General features: G+C 43.3%; 1 protein-coding gene across 2 annotated transcripts; it reads right to left on the bottom strand.

The window, feature by feature from the left end:
* Nucleotides 1-2,414: 2,414 nt before the first annotated feature.
* On the bottom strand, nt 2,415-18,813 carry SSR1 (signal sequence receptor subunit 1). Of its 2 annotated transcripts, none has more exons than XM_020869656.2 (8): nt 18,634-18,812; nt 16,056-16,168; nt 13,426-13,513; nt 11,955-12,217; nt 10,159-10,235; nt 9,318-9,396; nt 7,844-7,937; nt 2,415-4,670 (listed from the first exon to the last, which is right to left on the bottom strand). In XM_020869656.2, the coding sequence occupies exons 1-8, from the start codon at nt 18,710-18,712 to the stop codon at nt 4,603-4,605; spliced, it is 861 nt and encodes a 286-aa protein (XP_020725315.2). In that variant the 5' UTR covers nt 18,713-18,812; the 3' UTR covers nt 2,415-4,602. The 2 variants fall into 2 exon arrangements, with proteins under 2 accessions (XP_020725315.2, XP_070313105.1); XM_070457004.1 differs by having other exon boundaries at nt 4,585-7,570; nt 18,634-18,813.
* Between the last annotated feature and the right edge of the window lie 770 nt (nt 18,814-19,583).

Genomic DNA, 19,583 nt, shown 5'->3' on the forward strand with positions numbered 1-19,583 from the left:
CGGGCCGACGCGGGGCGACCCCAGAGCTCCCGGGGGGCCCTTCACGATTAAACCCAGAGCGGGCCGCCCAAGGCGTCCACCGGAAGGAGGTCCCGCCCCCATTAAAACATACTGTTGAACTTTCCCCCCAGACCTGAGCCGTCAGGCCACCCCGAAGCCCCGGAGCCCCGCCGCTGCTCGGCCTCGTGTCCCCGCGACGCGGCTGCACCCGGTCACTTGCCGGGGGGGTCTCAGTACAACCCTGGGGGACGGGACAGGCTCCCCAAGCCGGAGCCAGGGCCCCCAACCAAGAGGGCGATGGGATTTGAGCCCAAGCAGACCGAAGGGGTCCTATTTAACTACTTTGAAAGAGAAAAAACCCACTGAACATTGTATGGACACAGGCCCGCGTCCGTCTAGGAAACGGGAAACGCTGGGACTCTAGGCAAGCTGCCGTCTCGCGCTCACCGCTGGCTCTGTCCCGACCCCCAGCTGGCCCACCGCAGCGACCCCACCCCTCCGAACCACCTCGCGGCACTGCCAAGTGGCCTATCCTTAGGACGGCGTCTGACCAGTCCTCTCTGGAAGACGGCCAGGGAACACCGGCCCACGCTGCCTTGTCTTCTTCAAACCCCCGTTAGGTTTCCACGCAACTGTGAACTAGAAGCCGGGGACAGCAGGGCAGCGGAGGGGCGGGCACCCCACGAGGTGACCAGCCGTCATCACGGGGACCAGAACGGACAGCAGAGAGGGCCTGGTCGTCTTTCGCTGGGACCTATGAACCGGGAGGCTCGTCCTTTATGTGACTCTAGCTGATGCTCCATTTTCCTGGGAACCCCTATCTGCACCGGGAGACGGGAAACTCGCCCGTCTCCCTGCTCCCGCCCTGGGCAGTGAGCACGGGAATCTTCACCCTCACCTCTTAACACGAAGAGGAGCCTGTCGATCCCTGAAGATGAACGTCTACCCTGAAGGAAGTGTTTTTAACCATGACTTTGAAATAAATACCCGTGAGGACTTCTGAACTTGCTAGTTGCCAGCGTCACCGTGGCGCAGGGGAAAGGATGTGGGAGCTGCAGTCAGAGGGGCCAACCCCAGAGGGAGTCTGTAACCTCGTGTGAGCTTCTTCAGCTCCGGAGGTTCGGGTTTTTTCCTGGTGCATAAAAGGAACAGCAATCACCTTTCTGTGGGCTGCCGTGCCAGTTTACGATATAAACGGAAAGGCCCAACAGAACACAGTACATGGTTGATGTTTAGTAAATTCTTTCCGTAATGCCTTAATGGAACCTAAACCCCAGTCGTAGTCCTGTGTGGAAGTTTAAGTCGCTCAGTCATGTCTGACTCTTTGGGACCCCAGGAACTACACAGTTCATGGAATTCTCCAGGCCACAACACTGGAGTGGGGAGCCTTTCCCTCCTCCAGGGGATCTTCCCAACCCAGGGGTGGAACCCAGGTCTCCCGCATTGCAGGCGGATTCTTTACCAGCTGAGCCACCAGGGAAGTCATATTCCTACATGATTCCAAAGTCTAAAACTTCAGATTACATAATTAACTACTGTTAAAAGTCCAGTCTTTTGTGTAAAAAGATAAAATCACAGGAATCCTGAAGAAATTATTCAGATGCTGGCAAGTCAGTCTCCAAGTTTTGTCCCTTCTGCCTGCTCTCTTGTAAGGATGACGATCTTACTGATACAGATCAGCTTGACAACAGAGCCTAGAACACTCCTTAGACAACCAGGGTGTCTCATTTATGTGTCAGGCTGCCCTTCACTAAACTGGAGATGCTAGTTCAAAGAAAAGTGGGGTTTTACTTATCAACATTAGAATGAATTTACTGGCTTCACAGTTATAAATGACACCGTCCAAAACTGACTACTTCACATCTAGAAATGTCCTTAAATGGAAGGGTGTAATTTAGCAAAATCCTGTAGAAATGATGTGTACTGCCAAGTTTATTGGTTAAGGAAAATCACATTACTTAAATGCACTAGCCAAATAAGTCTTCCCTCACAACGAGGGAAGGGGGATCACTGATCCACACGAGACGCGTGCTGAGCGAGAGCCGCACGTGTTCCGCTTACCCACGCCTGCGCCTGCGCCTGCAGAACACCGCCAGCCCTTAAGGAAGGGCGCTGGGGTCACCCCACTCCTCAGCTCCTTCCCCACAGGGCCAAAACGCAGCTCCAGGCTGGCAAACGCAAGCACGCCATTAGGGCAGGGGCTTTTTAACTTTTTAAGATCTAAATTTGCCTTTTTCTCCTATTGAAGTGACTATTTTCTGATGCTTATTTAAAATTAAAAACTAAAGTGAATGATCCTTCCCTTCCGATTTCTCCTTTCCCCAGGCGTCTACCTCGGGGTTCATGGGAGAGGAAGTCTCTAAAAGTCCCTCTAGTCAGACCGTGAAATAAGTGATGCAGCTGCACACGCGGGGTGAGATCCGTGCTTTATCAACATGTTGCTCCCACAAGTCCCAGTGACAGGCTCGATACACAAGACTCAGTTCATTTTACAGACTCTGGAACCAAGGCGTTCAAAAGGTGAATTCTGAAACCATGGTTGGTGCAGCAAATTAATATATCAAAACAAACAAAAGCTTCATCCAAATATTTACATTTAAAAAAGACATTTAAAAAAACAGGCTACTTATTAAGTGTGCTTGAACAAACCATGTGTGGAATTGAATTCCATTCATAATGGAGTTAGTTTCTGCTAAACACTGACACTACAGAGACCCCTGGCATCTGAGGATTTAAGAATTTTCAAGTGTTCTCAATCTATGCTAAGAAAATAAAACATGACTGATGATTTCCGTGTGCTGATTTGGACCTCAGAAGTGGAGGGGCTGGTACATAAGGCAGGTTACTCAGGAGTCAGAGGCCCAGCACCCGGAACAGGGCCTGGCTTTGCTAAGTATCACCAGGAATTCAATAAAACGCTCCGTAGAGGTCATTAAATTTTGTATTACACCTCACTTCATTATATCCCTGTAATTTCACAAACCTGGGACATTCACAAAAATATTTTGAAATATATTCCATCCGAAGGTGGAGGGTCTCCTATGTTACATCAAAGTAAAAACCATGCAGTTTCTTAGAGCTCACAGAGCTCTTCCAAAGGAAAGCATTGATCGTACAGCCCAATTAAAAACCCAAACACTGTTTCACAGGCGCAGAAAAGTCACAGCTCAGCACAGCCAGCGCAGCTAACCCGACAGCTCAGCCCCGCTCGCAGAGCGGCTCACAGCTATACAGTCACTCGCTTCCTTGACGTCGGCTTTGGCTCAGATGTTTAAATACTTAACCGACTTGGAAAGATTTTTCATTTCTGTTCCGTTTTGTTATTTTCTTGTGTGAGCATGGGTGTAGGGGGAATTATAATAAACAAGGGTTAAGTTCATTATAATGAAGACAGATCAGGAATAAAACAGCTACTAAAACTTCATTTACCATTTCCTTACAAAATATATATGGAAGAATATGGCTTAAAGACAGAGAGGAAAAGCCTCTTATTTGTTCATACTATTTTACTCTACTACTTATTCAGTCTGACAACGTCAAACTTAAGTTACTGCCAAGGGCAAGGGAAAATAAGAGGAATTTTATGAAGTCCAATTCATTTTGGTTCTGAGATTTTAAGTCCTTAAGATTTTGGAGTTCTTCAGATTAACTTTTTTAAAAAACCAATAACCAAAACACCCTGAAGGTTAGATAGAAAACAACTGGTTAACCATTAAAAATTATCCAACTCTTTTTAGAATCTTGCTTAGTCTGTAGACCAAGGCAACATTTCTTAAGATGCTTCCGTTGAGAAAAATGATCTCTTAGAAAGAAAAAAAAAAAACCAGAGGGGCCTCAAGTCATCCCACAGCTATCTCTTGGGTCAGAAATAGAACAATGGACAACAACTCAGTTTCCACAAATGTACCATTTTCTTTTCTTTCTTTTTTTTTTTTAAAGACAGTGACGTTGGTTTTATGAATCAAAACCAGACTTTTCATGTTTCACAATTTTGGTGCTAGAGACCCCCCAATTCCCTGAACTCACTGGGGAGGTTTCTGAAGGTGTGCATTATAGTAAACAGCAGCAAAACACCCAACAATGTTCCGCTAAAAGCAGCTGCTCCTGCTTGCGCCTTTAGAATACTAGCCGTAAAACAGCAAAAACACGCACATCTGTGCCATCAGTCGGGATGTGAGCTCTTCTAAACAAGAAACAACTGTTAGCAGTCCAAGGCAGGACCTCTACAATCATACTGGGCAAGTGTTGAATTTTGGGGGGAAAATGTCAGCACATGTCCAAAAGGAGGAGACAGTGCATACGTTTAGTATTCTAAAGGCTGCTTCAGGCAGTCCAACAATGATTCTGGTAAGACCAACTGCTCACATACACACACACGCACACACATAGATTTTAATGGTTTTAAAAAAAACCAAATTTGTTACTTTAGAAAAATAAATGCAGTGCATTTTCAGCAATAGGATCGCCACAGACTCTGATTGTTCAGTCCACACATAAGTAGTAGCCGCCTTCTATGGTGATATGGCTTCTCTGCACTAATTCCCATCAGGCCGAAAAACATTAGGGCAGGTTAAAAGACTGAACTGTTGCAGAAAGGAACATTTACTCATCAGATCCCACTGATCTCTTCTGTGCCCGCTTCCTGGGCAACCTTCTCGGTGAAGCTTTATCTGGAAGAAAAGAGGAAGTTTTAACTTGCCTGACTATATAAATGTGTTAAATTCAATAGCATTTTTCTTCAATTTTACCATTTAGCTCAAAAAACAACACACATGCAAGAGGACCATCAACAATAAATGTCTCTCATCCAGCACAGATTTTTAAACTCAACTTTCAAATAATCCTTCAAGAGGGTTAACTCAAAATGAAAGTCTACATATTTGTAAGTTGCTAAGTAAACCTTACAGGTCATCATCACCCACACAAACTTTTTTTTGGTAACTTTGTATAGTGACAGATGATAACTAGGCTTACCGCAGTGACCATTTTCCAGTGTGTTTATCTATCATTAGTTGTATACCTGAAACTGATACGACATCATGTCTGTCCATTAAAACTTTTTGCAACCAGGCCAGGAAAAGACCTAATCTTGGTCATTGTGATATTGAAGCTACCATGCAAAATCTTCCTAAAGTCTACAGCTGAGCATGTTTATACCTGCGTAAGGAAAATCTTTACAATCCACATAAACAATTGATACTGGTTACAAATTAAAGACAGTATTTACAAACACAGCACCATGCACTTGGCAGAATTTTCAGCAATTTCACAGATTTACCTGAAATGAGTGGCAGGTTAGAGGAAATTATACAGTATAATATAAAAACCATCCTACACGCAAAGCAGTATTTTGTTTTTTCTCTTATGTTAGTCTTAGTGTGGTCTATTAGACCAAAAATAACCTGGTGGTGTTCCTTTCAGTTTCATCCAATAAGAGGAGTCATCTTGAAGCTTATTTAAAAAGTAAAAGCCTGTCTTCTCTCTGACCACTCTCCTATTTTCTAGGAGCACCCAACCTATTAGGAATATAAGTTCTTTATGGAATAAGTTGCAAATTATAATTATCTTTCCAGTATAAAAAACACATAGTAAATGTTTACAAAGAATATTTACAAGCTAAACATTTTTTTAAAGACTGTCCTTAAGAATTAAAGGACTGAAGTATCACATGAGAGCTGGCCTCTCCTTCAGCCAGTAGGTTGGTAATGAGGTGTTTCGGGGACTCAGTATCTAACTGAGCACAGAAGCACTCTTCTGATGAAAAAAGCCTACACCTTTCAGCAGGTTTTCAAAAAGGTTAGACTATGAATTAATTGCTTTTTCTACCTCTAAATGTTTTTTTAAATAATAACTAATTAATGTTCACCAACCCCACCCCCAACAACAACAAAGAAGTTTCAGAATCAGCCATTTACATGGACACAGCTGTTACTATAGATATGAAATGGTCATTAGTGACTTCCAGTGTCAACCCCTGCAGCAGAGTTTTAAATACAGAAGTACATGATAGAGAGTCTCTAAGAACCTGCAAGGCCTATTTGTTCAACAAGTGAATTTCACTCCATCGCAGAACAGCCCGATCCCGCTGACCTTTAACAGTGAGTCTAAAACCTTGCCCGCCCACCCGTCTGCCCACTGGTTAAGCAGCAGACCAATGAATGACAGAGGGAGGGCCTGGAGTCACCCAGCTTTGGGGACAGTGGCTCCAAACGCCACAAAAGCCTAGAGAGTGGCGCTTCATTTCAGCAAAGAAAACTGATGCACATAATGATGCTTCTCAGTCTCCAAAGGAAAACCACTGCCTCACCCGACCCCCTCCCGCAAAACCCGAACTACTAAGTGCCCAATAATGATGCCTAAAGCCAAACCTCATTCTTAACTGTAAATGAAAAATGAGGTACCATTTCGTGGCATACTGGTAGATTAACACATGTGATAACACATGTGATAACACTCGAGAAGGATTAGTAAGAGGGGAAGAGAAACAGAAAATATACACTGTTGAGAACACTACCTTTGGGGAGGGAACTGGGACACTTTCCACAAAGACATACATATGCTTAGACTTAGCTATTCTACTTTTAGGAAATTGTCCCGAGTAGGAGAAGTGGGCAAAATAGGAGCCTGGGGTCAAATGGTACAAACTTCCAGTTGTAAGTCACAAGGATCTGATACACGAAAGGCAATCACAGTTAAACGATACTGGGCTGCCACCTGAACACAGCTAAGAGAACAGACCTTAAAAGGGTCTCATCTCATCACAAGAAAACACCTGTGTGGGACGGTGCTGACTAGGTGCTATGATCACTTCATAAACGTCAAATCATTATGGTGTACATGCAAAACTAATGTGACGTGTCAACTACATCTCAATTTCGAAAATTATCCCATCATCTTATATATAAGAATATTCATCGGAGGATTTATTTTAAGAACAAAAAAAAAAACTGGAAACAGAAACTGTTCTATCCTTCAACACAGAACAAGCTTAATCAATCCTAACACATTTATACGGTCATTAAAAATGAACGAAGTATGTAAGTCATCACCACAGAGACTCCCGAGGCCGGAGCACGCAGGCTGTGGGAGTGTGTGCCACACGACACCATCTGTGAGCACAGACAGACACAGCAGACGTGCACGCCGACGCACGCGCAGAAACCACTCAGAGTGACACGTGAACACCAGTCACTCATGGCAAGTGGGACTGGTGGAGCCAGCAGGTGGTGTGAAGTTTTTCACCTTAAAAAAACGAGGTCACACTGCTCTTATAATGTTTTTTAAAAGTCTGCTTACCATTGGAGGAGAAAAAACTATTTTCTCCTATAAAGATTAGTATTTCACCAACTACATATATAATAAAACTGAAATTATATTAGATAAACTATGAGGCAGCACGGTAGGTTTATTCTGTCAATACAGTGGGTAGTTGGCAGTTCGTTTTCTAATCAACAGTGACAGAAAACTGTCATTAAACTTACTATAAGGTATTCACATGCTGTACAAGAGCTCTCAATTCTACATCAAATACCATTAAAAAAATTAATTGCCTCACCTCTTCTACTCTGCACTGAAGCAACAGGAAAGAAAAAAGAAACAGGGAAAGGTTAGGAATATAGAGAACCCACACATCTGTACACAAACTGCAGATGTGGAAGTATTTCTAAATTAAAGTATAAATACAGTACACAGAGAAAAACGTAAAGCATTCATTAATCATATTAGACTCTAGAAGTAATGAAAAGGTAAGTGTTAAGTAGCATCAACCAGACATTTTTTTGCTAAATCTAAGACACTTACTTCCATTTAAGAGAAAAATTTCCAGCCAAGTTTGAGTACTTACTGATCTGATTCAGAGTTTCCTGAGGAATCCAGCTCATGTCGACATCGTTTTGACTCGATGTTCCCATCTCTACCTTCTGAATGGGCCTCTTACGCTAAAAGAACATAAAAACTTCATGTTATAGGTGCTCCATTATAGTGTTTTAGTGTAATTTTTAAAAGATCTCTATCAAGCCTACCTGCTTAAATATCTTAATAGATAAACACAGTCTCTTCTAGTGCTAAAATGTATTGCTCAATTATTTTTTTAATTAGGAGGAAACCATGTCTATAGCAATTATAAAGAATAAGGAATAAATCTTCACAATTATTTATTTCCAGGCTTTAACAACCTTTTCCTCTGCTCTAAAGCTTCATATGTTAATACAACTGGTAGACCAAGTAAGAACTACTATTTATACAATGACTTTTTTCATTTTGGGAATCAAATCTTAACAAATTTATTTTCACATTCAACAAAATGTGGGATAATTACTGAAATGTTGCATGCAGATTCCTGCATTGTGTCTAAATATACTTAAATAGCTGGTATAAATAAAACAAAAACATACAATCTCAGTTAAGCTAACAGCCTCAAACTTTGTTCCTTGAGTATTTGCAGCAAAACTGCAAGAAAGAAGAGAGATGGAACTCTACACTTCAGTCCTGTTCTTTAAAAAATAATAAAAGCCCATCTGATTATTAATTACAGTCTGAAAACTAGATCTGAATACACAGAAAGACAATTGAAAAAAATGGCTTATCCCTAATACATAAATTTATAGCAAAAATGCTATTATGAAAATAAGGTAATGAAAGTGATAGAAATTAACATTTAAGCACTATTTCTCTTTAAAAGAATAATGACTTAATTAACATGTACTACCAATATCATAGAGATTTAACTGCCTGACTTATTGCTTAATAAATAATGATTAACCAAAATATCTAGCAATTGTTTGGAGCTAGTGGCTATCAATATATCTGACACAAACCATGTCACATACGGAAAGGAAGAGCATGGATTATCTCGTTTGGGGGCTTTTGTTTGGCGGGTGGGGGCGGGGAGGGCAATGAGGACACAGGGGAAGAATTAACCACCCTGTTCAAAGCCAGGAGACCATGACCACACCAGGGGCTTCGATGCCAACACTTCTCTACTCTAACGAGAGCAGAATTTGGCCAATTTCACTCTCTTTTTCAAACCAAAACTCATTTAATTGCTAATTAGAAATCAGCCCAATGGTCAACAATAAACTGCATGGCTAATAAGTAAAATAACATATCCATTAACTGCACGTGGCAGAAAATTCTAAACAAACCCAAACACACCACCAAGGTCTCATCTTCAAGCTTCATTTTTAAAAGGTTCTAACCTGTCAATCTATAAACCCACAGTGAGAGCAACAAGCCACAAATAACGAGATTGTGCTTGGCTCTGTAACAACGTCTGAAGTTTCGCAACAGGAGTTATGTCCACGTGTATTTACATTTACCTTTCTAGATTCCAGGAGCTGATGAAGGCCAACGACAACCAACAGCCCAAGACCAGCAAGGAACATGTACATAAATATGCTGATATCAAAGGAGAAGACAGAAACTTGCTTCAGTTCGTTAAGAAACACCATAGCTCATTAAAACTATTCCTGCGCTTTAACTCAGAAGACTTACGAGATAATTGCAATGATGATTCTAACAAAACATAAGTTTTCCAAACAATTTGTGGGGAAAAAGAGTAAAATATTTTAAATTCAACTAAGATCCAGGTAATAGTTTCATGAATTTACCTTTAACATTAATGAGTCTACCCCCTACTCTGCCAAAAGACATATGATCTACAGTGAATTACTTCATAATTTGTTATATTCTAAGCTCAGTTAAAATAACTGCATTAGGTTTTGTTGCTCAAAGATTAGATTTTGCATGATTTTATTTAAAGGCTACTCTTTGAATCACAAGTAAGTATACACTGAAAAATGATTCACTATTCACAAAGAATACATTTTTCAAGATAAAAATCTCCTAACATATTTTCAGTAGCAATTTTGGAGGCATGCAACTTCCATTAGGCTGATGACTATAAAACAATTTAAAGACAGGAAAAACAAAAAGTGAACTATCTTTCTAAAACAATTCTTGTTAGTTTTAACTACCTTTCCTAACATGCTGTTATTAATCATAGTTGTAAGAATCATCTAAAGTGTGGAGTTAAGTGGTCAAGGTTTCACCCCATCCACAGCAGGCTCCATTTTCACCATGAAACACCAGGATGACAGACGCAAGCCTCCCAGTCCCGCCTTCTGAGACCAAGATCTACATCCCAGAAACCTCACTTACGTTTCTCCGTCTAACCCATCTTCTCTCTCGATAATTGTAACTGTTTGATTGAAGACAGCATCTTGGAAAACATTGCCCTGTTAAGAAAAAATAAATCACAAAAAATCTGAAATGCATTGGAAGAATGAAAGCCTGCAAGATTTCCTCAAACTTTCATCCTAACATACACTACAGCTCTCTCGTCACTTAGGATATCCTAAGACTCAAGAGAGTCGTACATAAGTGTACGAATTCAGTGTCAGGGACTCACCATTATGATGTTACTCTGTACTACAAAACAAAGAATGCCTCCAACTTTGCTAAAATTGTCCCCACTTTATTTGAGGGGGGTGCGACGATGTGTGAAAAACCAGAGAAGTGAATACAGTAAAATGTACAGAAGGAAGCAGAGACCACAGAACACTCCTCAGCCACAAGCCCTGGCTTCTGCTCTATGTAACCCTTCAAACAAGAAAGCATGAACATGGGCCTTCTGCAGTAGAACCTGTTTTTTTAAGAACTGGACTGGAACAAAAGTCAAGTCCATACTGACAATGGATTGGAAATCAATTTACATTAAATGGTCAGTGACATTCACAGTACCAAAAACTTTTTCTTTGGTTGTCTTGAAGTAATTCAGCTCAACACAATTTCCGTTTTCAAATACATGAGACTCACTGGGACAACACAGAGTTATGTTCAGCGTTCTGTATGAAGCACTGAGGTAATACTTTTCCAAACTGTCACTATTTACTTTTAAACTGTAATGGTTTAAGTCTTATTCCAAGACCTTTCAACTAGCATACCAAGATGAAACAAACATTCAAAGAGAACTGAAACTACATGCATGCTTTTGGATTAAGTTTAATTCTATTTAAAAAGAAGATGAAATAGATAATCCTTCAAGCTACTAAACTATAAAGTTGAGGAAATTTAGTACATGTTTTGAAAATAAGGAAGGGGAATTCCTGGCAGAACAATGGTTACAACGCGGTGCTCTCAATGCACCAGGTTCAATCCCGGTCAGGGAACTGAGATCACGCAAGCCCATGACGTGCAGCCAAAAAAAAAAAAAAAGGATGGAAAAATCTTTCCCGCATTCTACTAAGTAGTTTTAAAAACACAAAAACGGAAAACAATGGCAGCATCAGAAATTTAACGCAGGCATAAGATAAATACACTGACACTAGGTGATGGAAAGGTTGAATAAGCTTTCCAGAAAGGATGAAACTTCCTTTTCTGAAAGCTTTTTAGATGCACTCCCATCTGAAGGAGGACGTAATAGTTGGCATCTAGGGGTCAAGTCCCAGCAGCAAAACCCCAGTGGGCTTCTGGCGTTCACTCACTGGCCACACCTATGCTGGGAGTGACACACCAGAAAGGCTGTCTGGGTCTCACAAACCATGAGGCTTTCTAATATCCTAAAAAGATTTAGTTATACTTTACAAGTGTATAAAATGACAAAAACAGTCACAGAAAGTCCTTAAAAGTTACACAGCAGTAAAATGGGCAAAACGCGAGCAACAAAAAGCACAAAGATCACGTAACATGCATCAACACCTGAAGAGGCAGTGGGTCCCCCTTTCTTTTCTAGAACTTGCCCGGCACCGGTCTCCAGGACGCAGCACGTGTCATACCATGACGTGTTTACCCCTCTACCCAACTGCATCACAGACTCGAAGAAGACAGATGTGTGTTATCTATGCCTGCCAGCTGCCCATCAATTTCAACCACCAAACAGGCACTTGAATGGACACAATGGCACTTAAGACAATGTCAACTGTTCTCAAGCGCCCCTAACTTAAGGAGGGCCTTACGTTCAAATCCTTGTAGTTCAGGTTGATGACCAGACCGAAGGGCCGGCCCCCCATGGGCTCTGCGGGGATGAAGGAGTACTCAAAGGTTGCCTGTCTCTGGGGCGGCACGACCGTGTTCAGGGGAAGAGCGGTGAAGTTCTGGATATAAAACTGGTAGTCCTGAGGGTACCGGAATGAGGCATCGAGAGACTCGACAATAAAATCTTCTGTACCCTTGTTTGTAAAGCCTACCAGGAACTTCACAATGTTATTTGCTGGAAAATCTAAGAAACAAAAAAAGAGACGGGAAGGTTAGAAAACATTTAAAGGGTGCAAAGACACAAACATTACAAATGGATTCTGACGTCCTTTCCTGCTGTGTATGGACTTGGTTTCAGAACCTGTTTCAGGAGAACACTTCAGCAGCTGCCTGGAGGCTGTGTGTAAGCTGAAACCCTTGTCGACAGGCCAGGGCTCCAACTGAGGAGCTCAACGGAGCACCTGGACTGGAGCCCAGTCTCGGCCAAGTCGCCAGTGAACACGGGCGTGTGTGCCGGCCGCAGTCAGGGCCCCTGCGGCGGAGGCGTCACCAGCACCCCGTTCAGGCTCACCGTCTGTGCCGACAGTGGGGAGCAGCGGCAGGGAGGGACGCCCGAGAGTCACCTGCAAACTGGAACGTCTGTCAGACGTTTAAAAAGCCCTTACCTACTTTAGGCAGTTACTCAGAATGCAGATCTGAAGGTTAAGACCCAAGGAGGCAGCTATAAAAATAAAACTGTGAAAACAAAAACCTCTCAATCCAATCACACTTTCTGTAGACACAGAGCTGGAATGTACATGGGAATAAAACAGAGAGCTTGAGAAGGCCTGCCAAATGATTATCTCCAATAATAAGTATTCAATAATCATCTACAGAGCTACTCATCCACTGAAGCACAGGTTCTGGGGCCAGACGGACCTGAGTCTAAACCGTCTTCACAGCCTGTTTACTCAGAGAGTGACCCTGAGCAAACAGTGACCTCTCTCGATCTGTTCAACAACTCTTCTCTCGGGGTTCCTGTTAGGATTCAGTAACACACACAAAATACTCAGAACATGGGCTTTCAATAAATGTAAGCCATTTTTCTTCTTCTAACGTAACACCAGCTTTAATAAAAAATATTTAGTATTTCACTAATATTTACACTCAAAATATGAATGTTAATTTCACTGTGGCAGTTTGGATAAAGTTTAAAGACAGTATCTTTCAAGGGGACATTTAATTTCTAGTTAAAATGGATAGTATTTATTTGCCCCCTTAGTTTCAAAGCCGGAAACGATACTTTACAGATACGGGTATTCATACATATATAAGCAGGTTTTATCCCCCAAAATGTGTCTGCACTATACTTGCAAAAATAAAGATCTTTATCATTATTAACGCTTCCCCAAACAGTGAGCCTGTCATTTTAAAAATCCCTGCGTCTGAATTACAACCACACTCCCTGCTCACCTTCTCCTTTCACAAACAGGATGGTTGTATCTGCACTGGGTGAAGCTTCAGGTTCACCTGATACATCTTCTTCCTCTTTATCTTCAGCCTAAGAGAAATGCTGAAAACAGATTACTATGGGAAAAAGCACAGCATCATTTAAGAAGAGTGACTTCACTGGATCTGGGACAATATATTAGTACACTGCATCTCCAAGGCTGTGCTTGGATCCGTAGTGGGATGAACAGCTACGTGCACACAGATCCCCCGGGGACTCTGTAACTGTGACAGAGAGTGACACCTGACGTCCTGTATTTCTAACAAGGACCCAGCAAATGCCCATGAAGCTGGTGCTCAGGTTACACTCTCAACTGCAAGGTTCTAGAGCCCAGGTGGGTAAGTTTTCTGTAAAGCCTGAAACTTGGAAAACTATATTTTTCAAAAAGACATGTAACTTCTAGTTAAAATGGACAGTATTAATTCTTCCCCTTAAATGCCAGAAATACTACTGTCCAAGAAAAGTAGTCGTCTCAAACACAGTCTTCATGCCACCCCCCTCCCCCAAAAAGGGGAAGGTAGGAGCTGGTCTGAGGACTCAGATATCAAATCCTTTCAGCTTTTGGAGCCACGAGGTTTCCCCCGCGAGTATGCATCTGCAGGTGCAGGAGGTGAGCAGCCAGAGCCGGTACGGAGAAGGCGGCACGGCCGGTGCGGGCCACGGGCTCGTCTGCTGCCCCTGCTCCAGGCCTGGTTATGAGTCATTCCGTCCCAATTTACAGAACAACTTCCCTGCGAGAAGTCGGCAAACCACTCAGAAGAAATAGTCTTTAAAAAAATGTGACCAGGGCAATAATGAAATGGAGATGCCCTGAAATTCAATTAAATTTGCATGACTCGGAACATTTACTACTAATCACGGAATTGTATGCTTAAAATGTGAAAGTATCATGATGTGTAATTATATTTCAATACCATTGTTTTAAAAAGGTCAACAGAGCAAAGACTATCTTACATTTTAAAATTTCTCCACACCCACCTCATACGCTTAAGCGGAGGCACTCAAAACACTTGTTCAATGACTGTACAACCATTACATTTTAAGTATTTTTTAATGATCCTTTCATTTAATACGAGTTAGTGAATTTCCATTTTGGGGGAAAAAAGACAAGTAGGAAGAGACAAGAAACAGGAAAGTAGGGGCCATAAACTGTCAAATACAGGGAAAAGGAGACACTTGAGAAACAAGAGAAATCCCCCACGACCTGAGCACAGGCGTCACCGGCGTTAAGGAGTGAGAAGGGAGAGGCGGTGGGATGGAGAGATCCCAGAAGGGCCACGAGGCCGCGAGGAGGCGCGCAGGCCAGGGCCCGGCCACAGGCCACTGGTGCCGCCGCCGCCGCAGGAAGGGCTGACGAGGCTCGTGGGCGCTGACCGACCCTGTGAGAGAACGAATGGGAATCCAGCAGAAGAGACAGCTGTACAAAGCACTCTTCCAAGAACTGTGCTGTGAAAAGAAAGCCTGCAGCAACTTAAGGTGGAGGAACACCAGTGGAGGGCTGTGGGCACGTGTGTGGCTGAACAGAAATAAGTCACTGAGAAAGCTCAATGCTTGAAGCCACAGGAAGAAAGAGGATAAGAAGCAAGACCCCACAGGGCCACACGGGGAGGTGGGAGGGCCCACCCTAGAGGAGAGGAAAAACAACTCTCCGAAAGGAAAGTCGCAGACAAGATGGTGAGTAATATATTCAGAAGAATGCAGAACACTTGACAGAGTTCGCACTGATGGTCTTCACGTTCTGACATCAAAGACCACATTGTTGAGAAGACTTCAAAGAGAAACTGATTTGGAGTTTGAAAGTGGTTAAAAGATTCTACTTAGATAAATTACAGTAGTCCGAGAGAAAAAATAAGCTAGAAAGTAAAGTGAAAGTGTGAGTTCCTGAGTCATGCCTGACTCTGTGACCCCAGGGACTGTAGCCCACCAGGTTTTAGCTACAAGCATGCCACAATGATCCTACTTGTAGCCCAATATGTCTGCTGTCATACTATAATTTTATAGTAAGAGCTTCAGTCAGACAACTTCTAGATCTTTTCCAAGCCCTCTCTCTATGATGAATCTTCAGGAACATAGTTTACATATTGTTTTTTTGTCTGCTCCTCACCCCCTGGGAGCAAAATGCATACACACTGTCCAAGAACATAAAGACCACGAGATCAGAGAGGCTATCTGACTTGTTAACCCAGGGAATCCAGAACAGCGCCTGACACATTGTAGGAACTCACAGATACACTGCTTATTGAGGGAAGCAAGGAGAGAAGAGGAAGTAAGACCCAGCGAGGTAAGCTGCCCAAGGTCGGAAAGTTAAGCACGATGCGTCCAAACTCAGCAACTGGGCTGGTGGTCCTGCTCTGATCCCTTAAAGATTCCTGTCCATATCATCTTGGAACTGTTCTGTTTCACATCTCCTTCCCTGTGCCAAAAAATACTAAGGAATTACCCTCAATGACTGGCCCCATTCTCCCAACTTCAATCTACTCTGATCCCAGTTAACAAACCTCTAAAGGCAAACAGTTTAACACCATATTTGTCTATATAAGGGATAAATTCTAAATGCATCATATACATGTAATGAATCGAACACGGCGCTAACCAAATCTGTCGGTTCATCTTCTTCCACTTCTGCTTCATCATCTTCATCTTCAATTATAGAATCTTCCACTGTTTCTTCATCCTCTGTAAGATCCTGAGCCACTGCCAGAGAGCCTAACAATAAAACACCAAACAAGCAGTTAACCTTTATCCTGGAATACCAACTTTTCCTTTTCTAAGGACAACAAAAACTTTCCCTTAGAATAACTCAATCTACCAGTTCACTCAAGTGATGCCAAATTACAATGCATCTAAGAACATTCAGATGATCTTATCTTACTGCTAGTCTTACCAACTGCACATTAATTTTAGTGGGAAATGCTGTTTAACTTTAAAAAACAGCTGGAAAAATGAACTGCTAAAACTACAGATGCCTTAAAGCTCAAGTAAATAAACTCAAGCAATTTTGTTAAACATATTAAAAGTAACAAAGTAAGTTTGTTTTAAAACTAAAAAGCTCTACAATTTAATCCATCATTAACCATATAAAATAAACAAAAAAAATCCAGGTCTAAAGGAAAATAGCAATCTAAATATCTAGGCAAGAAATTGTTTATTAAAGTTCACAACAGCTCAAAACTCTTAGCATTTCATAGCATATAACTCCAAGGAACAAACATCTGTATGACATCCATGGTAGAAACTAGCTCTAATAAAACACATGTGATTTAGTAAAAACTATATTGGTAATTTCAGAGTTGAGAGCTGGGAAAGCATGCATTTATTTCTGCATACAGCTTCAAACATATTTTTAAGATACTTCTTATAATCCCTACACTTAAAGTCATAGTGAAAGTTAAGCGTAACTATAATGCCCAAAAATTATAAATCCTAATTTTATAGGCAAAAATACATGTCACATTAAATCTATTTCAGGCAAGGCCCTCAGAAGAAATTTCAAAGTTCCAGAGACTCTTCCAACACTTCTCAGAAAGGATGATGATGTGGCAATTCAGTATGGGGGGTGGGGAATGAGAACGGAAGCGTGTGCACACGCGGTAAAACCAAGAAGAAACAGTAAATACTCTCTACTTCAAGCCTTCTCCACCTCCCTGAGTTCTTACTGCAGTTAAGATTTAAGTCAAGTGTTAACACTGAACTACACTTCATGAACTGAAAGCCAGCTTCTACCGCCTGTTGAAATGAAACAGTGCATTCGTAATTTATAACAAAACTAGCAAGAAGACTACCTACATCTGACACAACAAAGTTGTACTTAAATTTCAAGACTTCTCAATAAATACAATGGCTTTCACCCAACATTTATTAAACGTTTTTATGCTAACCAGTAACAATTTTGTGTCTTAAAAAAAAATCTAACACTTTTCTATTGGAAAAAATAAGAGAAGACATCTTTTGAAAGACAGACCCTAAGGCACAAAAAAAAAAACAAACAACCACACACACAAAGATACCCAGTTAGATACTGATGTTTCTTAAAAAAATGTTCTAAAGCCAAAAAATATATAGTCCAGATTCTAGACAAATGCGATCACCAAATTTTCCTACAGAAAATGAAAACAAGGAAAGCAACTCCTAAAGGAAAAGCATTTCTATTTAAATCTGCAAATGAATTAACAGTTGTGGTTAGTTCTCCCACTTGGTTTTCTACCCATTAAACAGAAATCAGTCGGTTCACTTTTCTTTGCAAAAAGAACACGTGGAGAGCTGTCACCATCATTCATTTTGCCACACAGCTTGATTAAACTTACAGAATAAAAGGAATTCTAGCAATCATACTGTCAGACTAAATTCCACGAAGAAAACTGCAGTTCAAGACAGAATCAGGGCAAGAAGCCAAGTCTCCACATTTTTATCGTCCTGTTATTCACTGTCACACCAGATAAACTGTCGGAATACACCTAAACAACGAAGTAGACTACATTTTTTTTCAGGACTACGCGATGGATCCACGAAACAAAAAAAGTTACCAAAGAAAGGAGAGCAAAATGAGGGCTGCAGTAATGGACATGCCCAGGGATTCCGCAGCCCGCCTGGACGCAGGGCTGCATTAGCAGACGAGGACCGGGAGTTTAGGTGAAATCAAGACACCCGGGGACGCAGAGGGCTGAGCTGATACACGGGGGTAGGACCGGAGGCCCAGCTGCGCGCCTGGGCCCGCAAACACCCGGGTTTCTGCAAATGAATGGAAGACGCGGGGCCTGGAAGCCAGGGACACGTCAGCTCAGCGCCAAAGGGAGGGCAGGGCAGGGGGCGGAGCTGCGGCCGCGGGCGGTCAGCGGCCCCCGAGCGCTCGGCCTACCGCCCTCGTCCCCCACCCCGGCTCTGCCCGGCCAAGGCTCCGGTCGCGCCCGAGCCTCCCGAACCCCCCGTGCCGGGACCAGGTCCCGACGGGGCCGCACTGCACGCCGGGGGCGGGGATGGGGCCCAGGGGCCGCCGAGAGAGGTCGGCGGGGGGACCCCAGCCGCTGGGGGACTCCGGCCGCGGGGTGACTCCGGTCGCGGGGTGGCCCCGGCCCCGGGGAGCGCCGCGGCCGCCTCCGGCCCCACGCCTGCCTGGTCCCACGGCGGCTCCCGCCCACCAGGCCGAGCCGCTCCACCCACGGCCCCGGCCTCACCTCCCGGGCCGCCTCGGAGCAGAAGGGTGGCGGGGAACACCAGCAGGAGAAGCAGCAGCAGGCGGCGGAGGGACCTCATTGCGCGGTCGCTCCGGCGTCCAGACCCCGACCGAGAGAGCTCTCGGCGGCTCCGGCGCGAATGGCGTTACTCTTCATCCGAGCTCCGGAGGAGGGGCGGGGCACGCACCACGCACGGCCTTCGCCACGCCCCTTCCCGACGTGGCTGCTCGGTCCGAGCGGTGGGGGAGCGCGGGCCGCCCCGGGAGTCACGTGACAGTTTGCTCTGTCCTCCGAGATTCCCGCGAGACCTCCGAGAATCTCGCGAGAGTCCGCCTCCCAACACGGCCGGGGGCTGGCAACCACCTATGATTTGCCGCTCTCCCCCCCCCCCTCCATCTCTCCCTCCGTTAGGGGTTCCTTTATTTGAGTGACGATCAGCCTGGTTCCCGGTGCGATAAAGTCTTTGTGCAATTAAAGAGTAATGCCGCTTAGTATAAGGAACATGAGCTGCCTGTTTTATTGACTATGCCAAAGCCTTTGACTGTGTGGATCACAATAAACTGGAAAATTCTGAAAGAGATGGGAATACCAGACCACCTGACCTGCTTCTTGAGAAACCTGTATGCAGGTCAGGAAGCAACAGCTGGAACTGGACATGGAACAACAGACTGGTTCCAAATAGGAAAAGGAGTACATCAAGGCTGTATATTGTCACCCTGCTTATTTAACTTAAATGCAGAGTACATCAGGAGAAACGCTGGGCTGGAAGAAGCAGGAACTGGAATCAAGAATGACAGGAGAAATATCAATAACCTCAGATATGCAGATGACACCACCCTTATGGCAGAAAGTGAAGAACTAAAGAGCCTCTTGATGAAAGTGAAAGAGGAGAGTGAAAAAGTTGGCTTAAAGCTCAACATTCAGAAAACTAAGATCATGGCATCTGGTCC

The sequence above is a fragment of the Odocoileus virginianus genome, chromosome 27 (genome assembly GCF_023699985.2).
Source record: "Odocoileus virginianus isolate 20LAN1187 ecotype Illinois chromosome 27, Ovbor_1.2, whole genome shotgun sequence".
Classification (NCBI taxonomy): Eukaryota; Metazoa; Chordata; class Mammalia; order Artiodactyla; family Cervidae; genus Odocoileus; species Odocoileus virginianus.

Excerpts from the sequence above, each read along its gene's own strand:
- SSR1 (XM_020869656.2), bottom strand. The coding sequence starts at position 18,712 with ATGAGGTCCCTCCGCCGCCTGCTGCTGCTTCTCCTGCTGGTGTTCCCC. Across the intron at positions 16,169-18,633 it reads GCTCCGAGGCGGCCCGGGAG|GCTCTCTGGCAGTGGCTCAG; the intron begins GTGAGGCCGGGG and ends TTTTATTGTTAG. Across the intron at positions 4,671-7,843 it reads GGAAACTCTGAATCAGATCA|ATAAAGCTTCACCGAGAAGG; the intron begins GTAAGTACTCAA and ends CTTTTCTTCCAG.